Here is a 21,874-nt window from a genome sequence, read left to right on the forward strand (position 1 = left end):
GGGTTCACTTAGACAAAACCAGATTATCTGTGATATTAAATTAGTACTGACTTTGCAATGATGAGTAATATTTAATGCTACAAATCCTATTAAAAACTTATTGAAATCAGTAGAATGATGCAAAACAAAGCATTGAAGGATTCCTTCTCCCATAATGGAAACATATTGGATAATTTTGATTCACTTATCATCTTCTATGAAATTATATTTGCTAATAGAATGCAAACATCATTGGTAAAGAAAGAGCAGAGATGAATCATTATAATGAATGTTCGAATAAAGAACATCAGATTCAGAAAGTTACATTATTATATTGCCTAAATAAAACCAACCAGGATTTTCCACTGCAGACAATCTTAGGCCTTCATATACAACACACTTGTTAAAGTGCAGCAACTGGAACACTGACTCCCTCTGGGTAATGCTGGGGTTGGTACTGCTGGTGTGGAGGCTTTCTGGAAACCCAACATTGTTCTCCTGTGTGAGGCTCTCTTAGCCCTCTTGGGGAAGATGCATTCTTCTTAATTCATTGGTATCTATTTGGCTTTCTCCATTTCTGATTAGCAATCTCCTGCCCCAGATTTCCTACCACCAGCAGGAATGGGAAGGGGAATACAGAAAGATGGCATGTCTTGTACCAGCTTCCAACACACTCACCTTCCCAGCCTTACCCTGGGATCTCTGGCACTTGCCATATGGCTTCCCTATATGAGAAGCTCAAAAGGATTGAAGTTGCATGTGTGTGTATGGTGGGGAAGAAGTTCTCTGGGTGTCAGACATGAGATTTGTCTTACTCTTTTGCCTCATTCACTGAATCAGTTCTCATTGAGTCTCTACTGTGCACCAAGTGGAGCTTCTTCCACTTTATTCCTAGAAGTCTATCTGCCTTTCTTTTCCCACATGGGTTTGGCCCATTCGTTGGTGTCCTGAAATGTATCAACCTCAGTTCTCCTCTCTGATGAGCTTAAGTGGAATTTAATAATCCCTGCTAAATTGTCCTGTGACTCTGTCACATGAATAAAGTCCACGGACTCTAGGTTAGATTGTAAGCATCAAATTAATTTTACTGCAAAGGTCAGGCTGCTCTCCTGGCTTTCTGTTTTGCTTGAAGGTTAGTCACTGCATGCTTTACCAAAACCTTCCTGTCTGGGTTGTATTCAAAACAGATTTCAAGATACAGCCAGATTGAAAAACAGACATTTGGAGATAAAAGACTGTGTACTCTGACCCCCTGGAAATAGCAAGCAGCTGTAGTGATTTTATGTGTATATACAATACATCATCATCTCCAGGAGATGATGGGCATTAAGCTCAGCACCTCTTGCTCCCAAAGCAAATGTCTGCTCATCTTTTCTACCTAGCTGCTCATGTCAGAGGAAAGAAATATTTCTTCCCAAATGATTTTTAAGCTTGCTTGCCCGAGAAGTTCTGCCCCTAGGGAAGCAGGACCTATCAGTGGAGTTTGGCTCAAAAAAGACATAATTGTATTCAGATCATGGCAGACACCTCCATCCTGGTTCCCTTTAACCTTCATCTGTCTTCCTAATCTACCACGGGCTCTCTCTTTCCAGCTCACCTCCTTTGGCCAACCCTGTTGTGAGTTCATGCACTCCTGATGTATGTGTCTAATATACTTGTCAGTTCAAGTTCTACAAGTAACATTCATGTAGTAACTTGCCATTCATACTCCTGGAAAAATCCAAAGATTGGCTCTGAGGCTATAAAGTTGCATCCAGTCTATTGTCAGAACTACAAGACCTTGAAGCTGCAGGGGCTAGAGTCACAAACTTCTTATAGCATGATAGTTCCTTTGGGCATAATTGTGGTCTCTTTCAAATTTCCCACAAAGATATAGTAGTGGTAAAGGATAGGTCCTATAGAGGGAGATACAGTCAGGTTGCAATTCTGAATGTAATTCTTCTCAATGAGAAATTTACAAGTAGATCTGGGGAAGCTTTTTAGCCTGTTGCTCCTTGCAGTGTTCAGCTTTCACCTGTGATGGTCACACTGTTTGCCACTGTAAGGAGGACAATGTGTGTGTTCAGTGGTTGAGTTTTCTAGAACAATCTACAGCCCTTGCCCAACTCTCCTACAGCCAGTTGTGTTTGCAAGACAAGGCAAGGTGAGGTGTGTAGCCTGAGGCTGTGGATAGAGGAAAGTGGAAAGTGAAATGGCTCAGGAAGGTATTATCTGGAATACTGATGAATATCAGCTAAGTCACTAAAACAGATCCAAAATGCTTTTTTCAGGAAAATTCAGTCTCTCCTTGCAGATACCCTATGAGTGGACTAACACTCTACTTGCACAGGCACACAAGTCGAACACCTTCATTTCTGAAATAGAATGACAACTTGGCCACTTTGTATGTCTAACAGCTAAAACCTGTGGGCCGCTCTTCAGCCCACAACACAGACTATCTGCCTTCCATGTGCTCACCAGAGCACTATACCTCAAACTATCTGCCCTCTAGTTCTTAGCTGTACATAGCAACATGCCGACCAGATGTACTTGCCTGAGTAGCACTGTCCCCAATGAATCAGGCCATATCAAAGGAGTTTGATTCAAAAACGACATGAAGTGTGTCGGGGCGGCACAGTTAAGTGTCCCACTCCTGGTTTCCGCTTAGGTCATGAGGACTCTTTCTCTCTCTCTCTCTCTCTCTCTCTCTCTGCCCCCCTCTGCCGTGCTCTCATTCTCTCTCTCTCCCTCTCTCTAAAATAAATAAATCTTTTTTTAAAAAAACAATGTGATCATATTCAAATAAGGCAGACACCTCCATCCTGGTTCCCTAACCTCATCTGTCCATCTAATTTACCTCATGCTCTCTCCTGTTCATCTCCTTTGGCCACCCCTCTTGTGAGTACATTCATTATTGATGGAAGTGTCTAATATGCTTATCAGCTTAAGTTCTTCTGGTAACATTCATGTAGGAATGTACCAACACCCTACCTTTAAGGTTTTCTTGCTTTTTTCCTCTAATGAGTAGGACAAACAGGACTGTCACTTTATACTTAGGCCTTTTATGAGTTTTCCTTTCCTTTCCATTTTGTGTGTGAATTTGCCCACCTCCACCCTGAAGTAGATCACAAGCTGTCCGAGAGAAGTAACTGTCTTTTACTTCTCTTACATCCCTTTCAGCCACTAACAAAAAGCCTAAGAGGGCCTCAATAAATACTGTTCGTTCATTCATTCATTCATTCATTCATGCCACTAGGAAATACTATTCAGATGGATTATACTAATTTCTGAATTCAAGTGTACTCTTTTTTTTTCTTCTCAGAAGTAAAATTTTGGGGAGCACCTGGGTGGCTCAGTCAGTTGAGCATCTGACTCTTGGTTCTGTCTTGGGTCGTGATCTCATGAGTCATGGGATCGAGCCCCGCAGCGGGCACAGAGTCTGCTTGAGATTCTCTCTCTCTCTCTCCCTCTGCCCCTCACCCCCCCTTCTCTCTCTCTTTAAAATAAATAAATCTTTTTTTAAAAAAAAAGAAGTAAAATTTTACTCTGGGCTTGTATTGTACTATACCAGAGTTAAAAGATATTCTGTGGTACTGTGCTTTGTGCTACAACCAGACATTCCAACTGTAGTGGCTTAAGGAATCTATGCTTTTCACTGTGGCTGAGAAAGTGATTGGAAGACTGGAAACTGATCCACCACATTCAGTAGGCACTGCCATCATTGAAAGAACAGCCAAAGCCCTTTGCTTCTGTACCTTGGCTGCCTTTATAACCCAAATTCTGTTATGGAATGGTGGTGCTGCCTCTGCTAATTTTCACTTAACCTCTCCATGCCTCCCTGTTTTGTTCAAAAAAGCCCATCAATGTTGACCTGCCTTCCAGGGATGTTTTGAGGACATAATGCTGATAAAAAAAAATCCTCTATGAGAGAATATTGATGACAGTTGTTTTGTAGCCACAAAAGGAGAGGGCACTCAGCAGTAATTGGGGGCCATGTTTAGCCACCCAACCACCCATTATCATTGGTACTCAGATTGATTCTAATGCATCATAATAATGCAATTTGTAATCCACATGTAGGGGGGAAATTTATTGTCAGGTGGTGATTGTTAGTAACAACAAGCTGTTTGAACATATTCAGACCATAGTTGTACACATCTCTTTTCTTCCTTCCTTTGTTTGCAAGTCTAATTATATACCCTTTTGCCCAGCCTACTTTTTCCTTTTACACTGCATATAGCATTGCTTTTATTCTTTAAATAAGTTTAGTATCTCAATGAACAGCTAGAACACAGGAGACTGATTTGGAAAAGCAGTTTAAGTAGCCAAGTCCAATTTAAGAATGGTGGTGGATTTTATCACTTAGCTTTATTAATGGACCTCATTCCCACTGTATCGCGTTTCTTTCCCTAATGCATTTGTATAAAAGCCCTTGCCTCTCTCATTAACCCCTTTGGTTGGTGTTAACTCGTTCCTGGGCATTTGTTGCCATAGCTGCAGCCATCCCTCAGCTGGAGCCCTCCTGTTAGCCCCTGCTGTGGTCATGAGGGATTGGCCTGCTTGTTCCAGGCGTCAGCTGTTAGGCGGAGGGCAAGAGCCTTGCAACCTCAGAGGTCAAACTGCCTGTCCCATGTACTTAAGCCCTGTCTATATTTTTTTCTTAGCAGCAGATGGGCATGTGGCTGTCCAGCCTCAAGGGTGGGAAACGTGTGTGGGAATATTACCAGCACTCTTCTTCTCTCACCCTCTCCTGGGCACCCAAGCAGGTAGCCTAGCTCCGTATTCAAAAAGATGATCGATATTCCCCCCTCTGTTGTTTGAATCTCTTCCTTCAACGCCTGCAGCAGCTGTGGGGAATCATGCACAACTTTCGTCTGTTCACTGAAATAATTGCCAGCAGTTTTATGGAACGTCTCTTGTGTGTATTTTTACCCATTTACAGATTTGATTATATCGTTTGCAGAATGGAAACGTGGCTTTTCACTGCTTACTGTCATTCTCACAGATCTTCAAGGAGAGACCCTTTTAAAAACAAAATGGAAATAACATGCAAATGGTTATGTTAATATTGCACAGGCAAAAGTCAGGACCTTCAGAAGGTTCCTTAGGCACAAACTGATCAGATGATGAGCACATCCTGCATACATTTCTGTTCGAGTTACCAGCCAGAACTGTCCTATGAGAAATGACTAAGAAGAGAAAATGTTAGATGCCTGTAATGTGTGACTACTTTCTGCCCTAGGCTCCAGTGCTGACGTAGGCCAGAGCGAACACAACTCCCACACATGCAGATTGGGCAGGTACAGTGGGATTTGAAGAAGGTGTTTGAAGGTGGAAAGTTCCCATGTAGACGGGTAATAGCGTTAGAAAAGAAAATTTAATTTTGTCTGCGCCATGCCAGCTTTGCCAGACAGCTGGCAAGGGTAAATCTGTGGATTAGCTCCAGACTTAGAAAATTCAAACTATCTAGTCTTTCACCTTGACTTTAACAGAACTGATATTAGAGCATCAACAACAGCAGCAGAATAGCAGCATCATTAACAACTAACTTTTATAGAGTATCTCACAGCTTTCAAAAACACTTTTACAATTAATAGCTCTTGTCTAACCATCTCACCAACCCTCTAAGATCAGTATTATAGTTGTCTGCATTTTTGCAATGAGGGAGCCAAATCTCAGAGACTGTAAGTAACTTGCCCAAGGTCACACAGCCAGTAAATAGCATAGTCTTCTGACTCCAAAACCATGCTAGGCAATACACACAGCCCTGTCACCCTGCTCTTTAGCCCACTGCCATCTTCATGTCCCCAAACCTCCGGGTAAACAAATTAAGGCCCGTGCAGTGATATGCTCGAAAAAACAAAAGGAAATTAGCCATATTACAAAAGAATTACTGTCTTTCCCTATGGGTTCACCATTAAATGATATCTTTAACACTCATGTTCTTTCACGGATCACAGACTACTGGACAAGCTGCACGGGACAGGCAGAGAAGCAAGGGAAAGGGGAGAAATGTGAGAGAGAACAGCACAACGCAAAGCTCTTGGCAACTAAAGAATCCTTCAGAAATTCAGATAAAATATTTCTGAAGAGATAGCATCATCATATGTAGTAGTACTGTAAGTATATACAAGTAATGATTAACACAAAATTCAGAATAGTGGTTACTTCTGAGGGGAGATGGAAGGAATTAGGGAGGAACACATGAGGCCTTTAAAGGTAATAATTATATTCTTTTTCTTAAACTGCACGTTGGGTACATAATTTTGTTATGTTGTGTTAAAGATTTCCTGTCCTTTTCACAACTGAAGGAATTATAATACTCCCCTTTTTTCCCCACCCCAAATGCACCATTTTTTTAATACTTTACACTTGTCTCTTATAAATTCCCCTTTGTACCTACTCAATAATTAATTTAAAAATATTAGAGAAAGACAGTGTGAGTGGCAAATAGGATTTGACATATAGAAATTAGCTTTACATTTTTTAAAAAGGTAGCCACTCTTGAAAGCTAGTTTCACTTTAATTAAAAAAAAAAAAAAAGTAGCCACTTTGCTCTGACAATATCTCCCAGTGACATACCAGTTGGTTTCTCAAGAAGTTGTGATGAATGGGGAGGGCCTGCTTTCCCATAATTTTCCCAGGGTCTTTGAGCATTTCAGCTGCCTTATATCTCCCCTCTCCTTTCTGACAGTGAACTTCTAGCTTCTGGGAGAAGAAAGAACAGTGGCACGGTCATTTGGAAATTTGAAGTTAAGTGCTTGAACTGTAACCACGGATTTATGGGTTGTTACCCAAAGACTTATTATCTTTTGGCTTTCCTTGGTGTTGAACCTGACAGCAAATGCAGTGAACGGGTGGGCTTGTGTATTTATGTTTGTCACCAGTTGGCTTCCCTCTGACCAATCTAGGCACGCTATAAGCACAGGCTGACAGGAATTATGGCTTTTCTTCCATGTGGAAATAAGTGGATAAGCAAATACTCCCAGCCTGATTTTCTTTCCAATTCATTATTTACAGGGAATTCACCCTCTGTAACCATTTTCAAATCAAATTTGCTCTACCAATCCCTGTAAGGTTTGCTCTGGAGATCATCCCCAACGTAGACATCTTTTATTTTTTAGCTGCTTATGTCCCGTCCATGTTAAAGCCAATTTAAAAAAAAACATGAATGGATTAAAGGTGATGTCACTAGTGGCCTGGAGATTCACTCAGGAAGAAAATTTAAGTTACAGCAGAAATGGATAAAAGGAAGGAAAGTCAATAACTCATTCTTGTTTGCTATTTGGACTACTATTGCTGTATTAAAATATTCAGGAGAACTATTGAATTAAATGGGGAAAAATATATCATGTGTAAGATAGATTCTGGGAAAGGTACTATTATTAATATTGTCCCAGAATCACAAAGTGCTGACCAAGTCACTTGCATATGAATTGTTCCTGGAGTAGGCCAATACAGTGGGTGTCCTCTGCCCAGCTGTCAGAGGTCACAGCTATGGGCATAACCTCTCTTTGTCTTAATGGAAAGATGGCCATGAAAAGCAAGTTTTCCTGCTTACCCCATTGCCTCCCATCCTTATCATGGAAATGAAGAAGTGATACTAAGTAATTCTAGCTTTCCTCCACCACAGATGGGGTGATCACAAGTGAGAGCATGGATGTAAATGCCATCCATGCTTTTGGGAAAAAAGCAAATAGGTTTTGGCAGCAAGTCTGATGGGTTTGGGGTATATATGGTGGAGGAGGATGGTTAACACTGGAAAATATTTTGAGGGTTTTATTAGCAGTACCACTTTTAAAAATGTAGCAGATGAAAAGCATATAAATTAGTCCCACTGTTCTTTCTGGCAGTGCTCTTGGTAAAGAACTGGTTAGAGAGAAGCCATATTATTCTTTTCTGTTTAAATACATACCCCAGTATTATTAATGGCTAGTTCCCCTACTGGTATTTTCCTGTCCTTTTCACAACTGAAGGAATTATAATACTCCCCTTTTTTCCCCACCCCAAATGGCCCCTGTTTTCTATAAGATATCAGAGTTAATGCCCACTATTGTTAGTATATTAATAATAATTACTAGTATTTTACTACCACTTCCTGAGCTAGCCACTGCAATGGACTTTTTTTTTCACATATTTTCTCCTTTAAGCCTTACCACAGCCCCATGAGATAGATGCTATTGTTGTCCTTATGATTCAGATGTGGAAAATGAAGACCAGAGACATTAAGTTACTTCCCTAGCATCACACAACTAGTAAATGGCAGGCCAGGATTAGAACTAATACAAAAACCGTGATCTTAACTAGTTATAATCTCATTTTTTCTTTATTCAGGGTCACACAGCATTAAAGATTGAGAGTTTATCATGCTTGGTCTGGCCAAAGGCATGATGGAGATTGGTGAAAGTGTGTTGCAATTTTGAAAAAAAAATCAGTTACTTTGAAACATGACATTGGGGGGAGGCAGTATGAAGTTCTATATGGTACAAGCTATTGTTTTCTGATTATTTGTTAAATTGAGGTGGAGTTTGAAAACTCGGCTTAGGCTGCTTGTCAAGGTAAAGAAGCTAGAAAGGAGCCAGAGCTGCTGGCGCAAGGCAGAGCCATTAGTCACTGCCTCCTGTGGCTGTGTATATATAGCATCACCCTTAATATTTGAGGATGACTCTGCTGAGGCAGCCAGTTCTCAAGCCAAAGTTCCCATTATCAGTAGGATTTAACACTTGACTTGTTTATAGTGGTCATGGCCAGTGTCCCACCCCTCTGACTTAGACCATGGCCTTGTAGTTAGTGACTCGCAAAGCAACTCAACAATATAGTCTAATACCCATCCTCTCAAAGTCCAACCAACTGGAGAATACAAAATGACTCCAGTTTTTTAATATTCTACTTTTAGGAGAGAGGAGTGATAAGTAAACTGATATGGGAAATATTCTCTGCTCACGCCCATTCCCCCCAAACAAAGGCAATTTCTTTTTTATTATTATTTTTTTATTAACATAATGTATTATTTGTTTCAGGGGTACAGGTCTGTGATTCATCAGTCTTACACAATTCACAGAGCTCATCATAACACATACCCTCCCCAATGTCCATCACCCAGACACCCCATCCCTCCGACCTCCCTCCACTCCAGCAACCCTCAGTTTGTTTCCTGAGATTAAGAGTCTCTTATGGTTTGTCTCCACCTCTGGTTTCTATTCTAGTTTTTAGACCTAGCACAAATACAGCCTTATTTCCTATACCTTTTTAAGATATCCACAGTACCATCATAATTGGTTTATCCTTTGAAACTCACTTCAAAGTGACTTCTTCAGTTTAACATCACTTCCTCCATGCTCCCCCTTCCTCTCTACCACCACCTCTCCTCCCAGCAGAGTAACTGCCTCCCCTTCAATCTCTGTTTAGCCAGTATCAAGCTATGCAGTAGTTTGTGTGTCTCTCCCACTAGTCTATGAGCCCCTCAAAGGGCAGGGAAACATGAATTTTTCACTCTGGTACCACCAAATAGTGCATGGATTTAACATGTTTGTTAAATTAATATTCAGAATGGATCCTGAAGCCCTGCCATAATCTCACTCAATGATTCAGGTATAGGTAGCACGTATCGACCACCTGTGTTTTCACCACAACCTTGTGAAAGGAGCGGCATCATTCTTATTTATACATGAGGAGACCAAAGCTCTGTGTTTCTCAAATTTGTAGTAGGCCTAAGAGTTATCTTGGGTGGTTGCTCAACAGGCAGATTCCCCAGCACCACCCAGATGGAAACCTCAGCTGTGGACCCTGGAACTTGGCTAGTTAGCAATCACCCCAGGCGATTGTGATGCAAATGATTGGACCGCACGCTGACAAACACAGGTGTGAGTGATTGCTACACAGCAAGAAAAGAGTCAAGCCAGAGTTGAAACTCAGCCCTCCTAATTCCAGATCTAGTTTATATTTATCTTTGTTGTACTCCATCTCCTATGGCAAGGAAGTGGACTGAAACATGTTGGAAAGATTTTCAGCAACAAGGGCTAAAGTAAAATGGCTTGTGGATTAACCCCAGGACTATTTTTTTTTTCCTCCAAGAGATCTTTCCAGACTTCCAACAGCATAGCAGCAGGGGTGCCAAGTTACCTCTTACGCAACTTACCTCAGGAAAGTATAGACCACAGAGCTTTGGGAACTTAAAGAATTTATGCTTCTCTTTTTTTTCTTTCACTGTTCCCCCTCCACCACCAGTCACACCATTAACTTAAAGAGCATGCTCAGTACCTGATTTGTTAAATATTAAGATTTCTAATTGAAAAGCAATACCTACAGCATTTGGGATCCTGACAGTAATATTAATGTGTTTGTTTCAAAACCAGGAAAAGAAATGTGTGGTTTAACAGGCAGTTAGCACAGACATTAAAAGAGTTGGGGTAAGGTAGCATTTTTGCAGCCCATTTATGCTTTTGGTGTTTTTTGTCTAAATATTAGGTAAGGAAATATGGAATGAATGCAATGATGCAGTCTCAAAACTAGACCACCATTGTCGACCATTCAACCTAGACCAGGGTAACATGAGTTCACTGGGATCTCAGAAGCCCAAGAAACCAGGGATGGGAATGACAGACTTAGTCCAGAAAAGCCCAAGAGAGCCTCTCTAGTGTGGCTAGCCCCTGCTTTTACTGACTGAGGAAGCTTCCAAGGTCCTAATGGTGGAGCCTATTGGACTTCCAGGACCCCTGCATCCAACCTCAACCTATTCTCTTGGCTCACATACAGCTGATAACCTTGAAGTGACAAGGACTATTACTGAGATTCTTCAATCTGTGCCAGTCCACCTTGAAATAGCAAAGGAGGCCCCCAGCTCCAGCTCTGAGAAGTGGGAGAAGAGACCCCCACAGGGCAACTGAATGGTTTCTTTCTTAATGGAACTAAAACAAGGGAAAGATAAAGGAAGTGGGGTTAAGATCATGATTGAATATTTGCTCAGCATTTTCTATAGTGTAGTGAGAATATATAGCTCAGGGGTTAAAAGTATGGGCTCTGAAGCTATACTGCCTGAATTTGAATTTCAAGTCCAGCATTAACTCCACCTATGACCTTGGGCAACTTCCTAACTTCTTTGTCTTTCATTTTCCTTATCTGTAGAATGGGTATGATAAAATTACCAATTTTATAGGCTTGTTGTGAGGATTAGATTACATAGTACATATAAAGCCTTAAAACAGTGTTTGGCACATAATAAGCATTTAATCAATACTAGGAATCAACATCATTATTGTTAGGTGAATAATACAGGTGAGTAAACAGTCTAAAAAGTATGTGGAACTTGCCTAAAGTCACACAGCTAGTAAATAGTAGAGCCAAGATTTGATTTTCGTCTATCTGGCTCAAAATCTATATTTCTTCCACTATATCTTGTTGCCTTTATAAATGCAGGATATATGCTGTGAGTTCCTTGGAGAGGTGCATGCTAAGACCTGTGTCCTTCTTCTTCCTTGCTACACCCCACCCCCACAGCAACTGCTATCTGGAGGGGTGGCTTGGCACTCTAGCTTCATGTAGATCTAGTTAAGAACCTTGAATATCCATGGGGCACCTGGGTGGCTCAGGTGGTTAAGCGTCTGACTCTTGATTTCGGCTCACGTCGTGATCTCAGGGTCGTGAGATCAAGCCCCACATCGGGCTCCGTGCTGGGTGTGGAGCCTGCTTAAGATTCTCTCTATCCCTCTGCCTCTGCCCCTCCTCCCTCAAAAAAACCATCTTGAATATCCTTGTAACTGCTCCAACATAGAGGTGCTTGTGTCCAGGACCCTCCAGCTTATAGACTAAACCAATGAATCTTCCAGGATGAGGGTTAGTTTGAGAAAGCACTCTCTACCCCAAGGTTCTCATCTGTATACCTTGAGGATCAAGCTATTATCTCCCCCCCTCCACCCTGCCACTCAGCCCTTGTGAAAATGATTACCTATAATATAGGCTAGCATAAAACCTTTCCCTTTTCCCTCCCCCACCATTCCCCTCCTCTTCTCCAAGGAAGAATATGTTGTGACACCCTGATCCTCTTGAGTGGCTCTTTGATCCGTTCTTGGAAACACTCATAAGGAAATAAAGCCCTTGCTTGTCTAATAGTATCATCTCTCTCAAGCCACCTAGGAGCCGTGTCTTACAAAAGCCCCTATCAGTTCCCTCACACTGCATAGCCATGATGCAAGCTGTTGTGTGACTGCTGGTGACGTCTGTGATCGGAGAGAGAGGGATGTGCCTGGGGCTTCAGCGCATTGTTCACAAATAATGATGGATTGTTAATTTTCAAAGAAAATGAAGAGGGATTCAAAATAGCACCTGCAACGCACAATATATTGCTTCATGAGCAATAAATACCAAACAGAAGATAAAACCTTGAGCCCTAGGCTTAATGCAGAACCAAAACATGATTTATCCTGCTGTTTCCTTTCCCTTAGCCAGAGAACAGAAAGCACAATGTTATTCTGTTCTAGGACACCCAACCCTGCCCTTGTGCCACAGCCTTTTACAACATGTACTTCTTGAGTGCCTACTGTATGTCAGGTCCTGTGTGGTGTGCTAGAGATGGTGTTTTCTTCTGTGTTCCGTGAAGTATTTTCTAAACTTCCTTTCTCTTTGTTACTGTATTCCTAGTGCTATTTGCAGAACTTCCGAGGCACCTAGACTCTCCACCCTGAGGATCATTTCTTTGGTGTGAAGCATAAAAGTAACCATGCTAAAAATGTTAGTAGATTCTTGATGGGGGAGGTGGTCTGATTTGTTTTAGTACAGTGGCATAAGGGAGTAGTTCATAAACTACAGAAGGTAGAATTGGCTGCACATGTGATAGATTGGAAGGGATTGTGAAGAAGCCAAGGGTATGGGATGCCTGGGTGGCTCAGTCGGTTAAGCATCTGCCTTCGGCTCAGGTCATGATACCAGGCCCCTGGGATTGAGTCCCACTGAGCAGGGAGCCTACTTCTCCCTCTGCCTGCCCTCCTCCTGCTTGTGCTCGTGTGCATTCTCTCTCTCTCTCTCTGACAAGTAAATAAATAAATAAATCTTAAAAAAAAGAAGCCAAGGGTATAATGCACTCTCCAGTAAGAACACATGAAAATTGCTGCAGTAAGGCAAGGTTTCTCAGCCTTAGCACTATTGACACTTTGGGTCAGATAATTGTTTGCTGTGGGGGGCTGTCCTGTACATTGTAGAATGTTTAGCAGTATCCCTGGCCTCTACCCACTAGATTCCAGTAGCACCTCTTACCTCCAGTTGTGACAACCAAAGGTGTCTCCAAATATTGCCAAATGTTCCCTGGTTGGGGAGTGGGCAACTTAGCCCCAGTTAAGAATCCCTGCAATAGAGGACTTAGGGAACACCCATCTGTGTAATGATGAGCTCGACAGCCCTCCCAGCTCAAATATTTTATAACTTTATGATTTCCCTAGTTTAATATAGTATAGTGGTTAAGAGCATGAATTGTGGAGTCAGATTGCCTGGGTTTGAATCCCAGCTTCACTGCGAGCTAACTGTATGACCATTGACAGGTTGCTTAACCTCTCTGTTCCTGTTACCTCATCAGTAAAATGGGGATAGTGAGAGGTCTTACTTCATAGGGTTGTTGTGAGTTTTAAATTAATGTACATAAAGTGCCTAGAACAGTGCCTGGCACATAGTAAGTATTAAATAAGTGTTAACTATCTTTAGTCTTGTTATAATTACTATCATTAACACTATTATTCACCATTTATCTAAGTCCTGGTATGTTCCAGAGGTCTGTTTCACCCAGCTTTGGACCACTATCTTCCTTCTGCAGAAATGACTAGAGGGCTAAGTCCACGGTGCAGTACTACACAATGCAAAGAGATTTTATTTGGCTGTGGGTCTATGAAATAGGCTTTGCAGGTAAGCCCCACTTTATACAATTGCTGAGTTCTTCCAGAGTTCACTTATTTAAAAGCACACTAATTGGCACCTACTTTGAGCTAATCACTATGGAATATAATAAAAGTAAATGAGATTTATATCCCCTGCCCTCAAGGAGCTAAAAAATATGGCTGCTACATGCAGATTTATTTTAGTAAATTTAATTACCTTTAAATTTTCAAAGAAATTCTAGTCGGTTCCTTTTTACCCAGGAGGAATTTATGTGATGAAAAATACCTTCCCATCTACAGATTTATCTTCCTTAAAGTTTGTATTTATGTAATTGTTATTTTCTTATATTATCAGCATGTTAAGATTATAATACCTCAAATTATCACCATTTATCTTCCCCTCTCCATTTAAAATTTTTAGTATTTAGTCCTCAGAAGAAACCCACCAAAACAGGTTTTATCTAACACAACAACAGAGTGGTATCCCATTCTGAGTAGCTTGGCACGTGCTATATGCCTACCTTCTTCCAGGAAGCAGAATGTCTATGCAGGACTCTCCTACATAAGTTCATATATTTCCTGATTCATTTATTTAAAATCATTTATTAAACATCTGCTTTGTGTCAGACACAGTGTCTAGGCACTAGGAATAACAAAGAGGAATAAGGGAATCCAGAGTCTAGGAGGAGAGGCAGACATAGAAAGAGGTGATAAAAAATATAATGTGATAAAGGCTATCATAGTAATGTGTTCAATGAGCTAGGGGAACACAGAAAATAAAGGGCTCTTTGGGAGGGAGTTTAGTGTGATGGATAAAACTATGGGCATTGGTACCAGAGTCGCCTGGGTTCATTTCCCTGTTTTACCACTTACTAGCTGTGCAATATTGAGCTGATTACTTAAACTGCCTGTGCCTCTGTTTCATCATCTGTATAATGTATTGTTGTAATTCCTATATATGCTGTATCTCTCAGTAGACTTTGAACCCTTCAAGGGCTGGGTTCATCATCATCATCTTAATTATTACATGTTATTATTACCACTTACCAAGTACTTACTATGAGCCAGAAACCATGCTAAATTTTTTTACCCACATTATCTAATTTAATCTTCAACAAACCTATAAGGTCGATACTATCACTTTCCTAAATTTGTAACTTGCCATTTTTATCATCAAACCCAGTTCTTTATTCAAAAAACTTATCACAATATGTAATTATTTTATGTTTATCTGTATTTTAGTATCTCCCTCCTGCACTAGAGAGCTTCCTAAAAACAAGGTTGAGGCCTGTTTGACTCACCATAATGTATTCAACGTCTAGGATGGAGCCTGACACATAGAAAATGTTCGGTGAATGTACAGCAACTATAAAAGGAAGTCTGGAAGGCAGACCAGCAAGAAGAGGAGTAAAGAGAGAAACAGAATGAGCACATTACAGTTACTTAGTACAGCTAGACTCTAGTCCCAAACCATCTGACTCCCAAACCCATACTCTTGGTCACTAGGCAGGATTGCTTCCTACTCTTAACAAACTTTCAATAGATGTTTGTTGACAAAATCCTCTCCTCAACTCTGCACGATACTGTGTAATAAAATTACAGCAAGCATAAAAGCCAATGGATATAGACCTGGACATAAGAAAGAGAATTACAGGAGAGTAAATTGCCAGAGAAGGACAGCTTTTGTCTTAATAAAAAGAGTATGGTTGATGAGACGACACCAACATACTGAACTTGTTTCAAAGGAAATAAAGGAAACATATGAAATAATTAAGTCTACTACAGGATGGGTGTATCACAGAATATGTGTGTGTGTGTGTGTGTGTGTGTGTGTGTGTGTGTGTGTTGTCTTCAAGATCAAATAACTGACAATAATTGACTAATCAAGTGAAGTATAATATAAAAATAAACAGATGGCAATGACTTGATAGTTATGGAGCAATACCAAGTTAAAATCGATAATTACTTCCAAATCTTTTATTTTTTTGGCACTAATGAACTCTGGCTCCAAAGTGCCATAAACTCAATCAACTTACCTAGAAGACATTCATTCACAATTACTGTACAACCTGTGATCTCTTGAGGAGTCGCCACACAAGGCAGAACGGAAAACCAGCATAGCAGGACATGTTCTTCAGATGGGTGAGGCATTTTGAAGACTATTTGATAGCACTTGATATTTGCCTTCTGAATATTCTTGGCCACTGCCAGTGAATGTAGGACTTATGGGAAAATGAGCAATCTCTTTCTTTAGTGACATGGGACTACTTTTATAACACACTTAAAGAAATTGCTAGATGTCCATTTTTAGTCTAGAAAGTGAATCAGGCCTGGACTTAACTTTTCTACCATTAAGTGATGATTCTAAACAGATGTTCAGCACAACATATTTTGTTACTGCAGACCTTAAATCCAGATTGCTGCCAGACAGAGACGATCATCTGGGATTTCTCTTTGAAAGTAAAAATTTACAAGCTTGCTTATATGTATGACTGTGCCTATATGGGAGAAAGATTATAGCTAATGCTATCAAACTGAATTATTAGTTGGGTTCATCTATCTCTGGTTGTAACTCTAAGTAAATTGCTACATGTCAATTCAGTTGTCCTGGAGAGAAAATTAGTTTAGCAACTATGCTATCCCTTTTAAGACAATTTATCATTCTGAAAAGGTATATAAATAATCAGTGAGTGTCACTGCATGGATTGCTTATTGTGCCCAAAATCAATGTAAGTTGATTTTATTTATTCATTCATCCAAATATTTCTTGAATACCTACTTTATACCAGACACTGAACTAAGAAACAGAGAAACAAAGATGCCTAAAACCAAGTCCCTGACGTAAAGGAGCATGCAGGCTAGCTAGCAGAAGAGAGACATGTATTCAACAACTATAATTCAAGGCAGTCAATGGTAATGTCCAGTTGTTCTTGCTTGCTGGAATGCTCTTAAACCCAAATCCTCCATTCAGTACCTGGAGGAAAATCCTATCCCTCCTTAAAGACTCATTTCAAATTATTCTTTCCCAGAGAAGCCTTCCCTAGTATTCCTCTTGCTCTCTGTGCCCAAACACATACAACCAAAGCCATTCCAGCATATTTAATTACTCCTTCTCTGTTCTCATAGCACTTTCCTCATAGTTTTACTGCAGTACTTATTATAATAATTTATATTTAGTTGTTTATATGTCATGCTCTCATTGTATTGTGAGTTCTTCCAGAGCAGTAATGAATTTTGTTCATCTCCATATTCCTAGTCACTAACACATGACCTGGCATATAGTAAGACTCGATAAAAGTTTGGTTTAGGGAAAAGGAATGAGAGAATAAGCAAACATACGAAAATCAAATTCTAGATAAAATGTTATGATAACACACTAGGAGGGAGTAATTCATTCCAGGGAGGTGGCTTCACAGACAACGTAACATTTGAGATGACCCTTGCAAAATGAGTAGTATTTGACAGATGTAGATGGGTGTTGGGAGAGTGGAGGGAAATGAAAAGGCAGAGCTCCTTAAGAATTTAAGAACTGAATTTATCATAGCAAAATAATGCTGTTAATTACACATGGTCTTTATCTAAACCAACTGGTTCATGTAAACAAGCCTAGCAGGAACTCTACTTGCTAACATTTTAACAGGCACTTTGAATTAATATATATTTTGAAAATAGTAATACTGTACTGTCCTTTAAAAAAAAACTGATAATTTAGATAATTCTCTCCCCTCCCCAAAAATTAGTCCAGAGTTTGGCTAGGTTGATACATTGTAAATTCTCATTTTTTGATCTCAGAATTCTTTATTAAGAATAATTCCTGATTCTCTTATGTTTCCCAGGACTGTAGAGCCAACGAGTAACCAAACTGTTGCAAGAAATTATTTTTGGCATGGGGGCCCACTCCTTCTAAACCTAGATGTTTCCTCTTGAAGTCATTCTGCAGCCATTAGAGAAAATCAGGGTGCAGATTCAATAATCTCAACAGGGGGTCCCTTCCAGCTATAACATTCCCTAAAACTTGTCTCACCTGGACTGGAGATTGGGAGTTCAGATGAACCAAATAATCAATATGCAAACTCCTGACCTGAAGGATATTTGATGCCCCATGTTTGTTTCCTTAGTAACATTTACAAGGAGGCTATTTCTAGCCATAATATGCCTTCATGGGAGAGCACTGAAAACTGGGTGTGAGGGCTAGAGTTTCTATCCATGGAGAAATCACCAGTTCTGAAATGTGACTTCTGACTATAGTAACAATTGCTTAAGGCCATTAGTCACTCTGTGTGGGGGGGGGGGGGGCGGAGTGGTTTTTGGATAAGATACATAGGCAGCATAGAAGAATGATACAAACTAATATTTCAGAAATAATGTTTTTGGACATTTGCATTTTCTTATTCTGACCATTTAGTTTCCAAAATAGCACTTTTATAAATAACCAGGCCAGGAATTATCCCTGATGTTCCCAGGGTAGAAGGATGTGATAGATGTTAACAAATAGCAAGCTACAATTAGAACAGAGTTGCCTTCAGGTAATTGGCAGGAGTGTACATGAGAGGTAGGAGAAAAGCCATGGAAAGATTTTTCTATGGAAATCAGTAATCAGAGGGAAATTTCCCAAAATAAGTCTTTCTGTGCTCCAATGACTTATGATTATATATCTCCCAACTATGCAGTATATACATGCACATGCACATGGTTATAACCCACTTCATTGTCTGCTTATGTCATCACTGCTCCTGGAATGTCTTTTCCCCTCTTTCTTCTTTATCTAATAACTACCCATCACTCAAGACATGTTATGTCGAAATCTGGCCCATTTGTTCAAATCCTATCTTCTCCATTACTCAAGCCACAGTAGCTTTTCATTCCTTTTTTTTTTTTTTTAAGATTTTATTTATTTATTTGACAGAGAGAGACACAGCAAGAGAGGGAACACAAGCAGGGGGAGTGGGAGAGGGAGAAGCAGGCTCCCTGCAGAGCAGGGAGCCCGATGTGGGGCTCGATCCCAGGACCCTGGGATCATGACCTGAGCCGAAGGCAGATGCTTAATGACGGAGCCACCCAGGCGCCCATCATTCCTTAAACTTCAGTAACATTTCTGGTCAATTCCATTTAATTCTTTGATTGTTTCTTAATTGTTTCACTGTAGATAATAAAGCATAGTGGCTAACAGTATATAACCTGGGTGACCTCGGACAATATATGTGATCTTTAAGTCTCTCATCTATTAGGGGTGCGTGGGTGGCTCAGTGAGTTAAACATCCGACTCTTGGTTTCAGTTCAGGTCATGATCTCATGGGTCATGGGATCCAGCCCCAAGTCAGGCTCCCGCTCAGTGGGGAGTCTGCTAAAAGATTCTCTCCCTCTGCCCCTCCCCCACTCTCACATGCGCACACTCTCTCTCTAAAATAAACAGATCTTTAAAAATAAAGTAAAAGCCTCTAATCTATTAAATGGAGATATAAATAGTCCCTCTCATTAGGTTGTTTTGAAAGTTAGAATAATGCATGCCAAGTGCTTTACCTAGCATATAGTGAGTGTTCAATAATTAGTGGTAGTAATGGATGGAGGTGGTGAGAGTAGTGATAATAGTAGTAATCAGTACCACCATCACTGGTCTCTTAAATTAGATTGGATAACCTTTGAAGGCAGGGACTATGTATTCTATCTGCTTATTCTCTGGTGTCTCCCTAATTCCCAAAATATTCAATTGGCTAATTTGATATCTGTTGATTGTATGTCTATTTCTATTCAATGTTACTGCCTCAAAGATATGAAATTACATCAAAAATATAACTTTTCATTTCTTATTGCTACTATGAAAGCCCTTGGATGATTTTTCTTGGTTTGCATGCATGGGTAGTTTGGATGGAAGCTGCTGAAGTAATTGTATGCAACTAGACTATGAGAAGAATAGGAAACATCCCAAGCTCCTATGGTATATACAGTTGGGAAAAAAACCCAGAAAACTATAAAACTCTGATGAATGAAATCAAAGAACTAAATAAATGGAGAGATATTTCATGTCCATGGATAGGAAGACACAATATTGCCAAGATGTCAGTTCTTCTCAACTTGATTTAATGCAATCCCCATCAAAATCCAAACAAGTTATTCTGTGGTATCAACAAACCGATGCTAAAATTTACATGGAGAGGCAAAAGGCTCAGAATACCCAACACAATATTGAAGAAGAACAAAGTTGGAAGGCTGATGCTACCCAACTTCAAGGTTTACTATAAAGCTACAGCAATCAAGCCAGTGTGGTATTGGCGAAATAATCGACAAATAGATGGGTAGAGTAGAATAGAGAACCCAGAAATAGACTACACAAATAGAGTCAACTGATCTTTGGCAGAGGAGTAAATGTAATACAATGGAGCAAAGACGGTCTCTTCAACAAATGTGCCAGAACAACTGGAAATCCACATGCAAAAAAAAAAAAAAATCTAGACACAGATTTTATACACATCACAAAAATTAACTCAAAATGGATCATAGACCTAAATGTGAAATGCAAAACTATAAAACTCCTAGAAGATAACATAAGAGAAAACCTAAAGGACCTTGGATATGGCGATGACTTTAAATACAACACCAAAGGCATGATCCATGACAGAAATTATTGATAAGCTGGAGTTCATTAAAATTAAAATCTTCTATTCTGCAAAAGACAATGTAAAGAGAATGAGAATACAAGCCACAGACTGGGAGAAAATATTTGCAAAATACATATCTGATAAAGGACTTTTATCTAAAATATACAAAGAACTCTTAAAACACAATAAGAAAAAAACCCAATTTAAAAACGGGTCAAAAAACTTTGATACCTCATTAAAGAAGATATACAGATGGTAAATACGCTTATGGAAAGATGCTCCACATTATGTATCATCAGGAAAATGCAAAGTAAAACAACAAATACCACTAGACACTTATTAGAGTGGCCGGAATCCAGAATACTGACAACACTAAATACTGGTGATGGTATGGAGTAACAGGAAATCTCATTTATTGCTGGTGGGAATGCAAAAATGGTACAGCCACTTTAGAAGACAGGTTGACAGTTTCTTATAAAACTAAACATGTTCTTACTGTACAATCCACTGATTGTACTGTTTGGCATTTACCCAAAGGAGGTGAAAACTTATGTCCACACAAAAATGTGCACATGGATGTTTATAGTAGTTTTATTCATAATTGTCAAAACTTGGAAACAACTGCAATGTCCTGCAGTAGGTAAATGGATAAATAAACTGTGGTGCATCCATATGATGGAATATTATTCAGGACTAAAAGGAAATGAGCTATCAAGCCATGAAAAGACATGGAGGAACATTAAATGCATACTACTGAGAGAAGCCAGTCTGAAAAGGCTACATGTTGTATGATTCCAACTATATGACATTATAGAAAAGGTGAAACTATGGAGATGGAATAAGATCAGTAATGGCCAGGGGTTGGGGGGCAGGGAGGGATGAATAAGCAAGCACAGAGGACTTTTAGGGCAGTGAAAATATTCTGAATGATGTATACATGTTATTATATATTTGTCCAAACCCATAGAACGTACAACACCAAGAGTGAACCCTAATGTAAACTATGGCTTTTGAGTGATTATGATGCATCAGTGTAGATCCATCAGTTGTAGCAAATGTGCCGCTCTGGTGCAGAATGTTGATAATGGGGGGCTGTGCATGTATGGAGGCAGGGGGCACATGTGAAATCTCTGTACCTTCTTAATTTTGCTGTGAACCTAAAATTGCTGTAAAAAAATAAAGTCTTCATTAAAAAAAAAAAAACGAGGGAAGGAAGGAACAGAGGGAGCAGAGAGAGAAAGAAAGAAACACACTAAAATGCCATCTGGTAAACTGCTTTCAAATTCTATGACTTCCTGCCAATTCAAGCCATATTGTTTTAACCCTTGTAAAGAGCTGGAATTAAGGCCCTATCTACCATTTGTCCATCAGTCCATTTCTGTAAAGAGTTTGCCAGTTTATGTTAAGCAAACTATATACTGAAACCTTAATACAACAAATTTTACTTGTCATTTCTCTTTA

At 39.8% G+C, this 21,874-nt stretch overlaps 1 protein-coding gene across 5 annotated transcripts in view; it reads left to right on the forward strand.

Moving 5' to 3' along the window:
• Window positions 1–21,874, forward strand: part of ENOX2 (ecto-NOX disulfide-thiol exchanger 2) — a 285,542-nt gene that overhangs the window by 188,670 nt on the left and 74,998 nt on the right. Inside the window, exon 1 of one of the 5 annotated variants that reach the window (XM_032428211.1) lies at window positions 13,756–13,845. The exons of the other annotated variants lie outside the window; for them this stretch is intronic. Within the exon in view, the coding sequence (XP_032284102.1) occupies window positions 13,797–13,845 (49 nt within the window). The 5' untranslated portion in view covers window positions 13,756–13,796. Of the gene's footprint in view, window positions 1–13,755; window positions 13,846–21,874 lie in introns of those variants that run through there. 5 annotated transcript variants of the gene reach the window in all.

The sequence above is a fragment of the Phoca vitulina genome, unplaced genomic scaffold, assembly GCF_004348235.1.
Source record: "Phoca vitulina isolate PV1807 unplaced genomic scaffold, GSC_HSeal_1.0 scaffold39, whole genome shotgun sequence".
NCBI classification, from domain to species: Eukaryota; Metazoa; Chordata; class Mammalia; order Carnivora; family Phocidae; genus Phoca; species Phoca vitulina.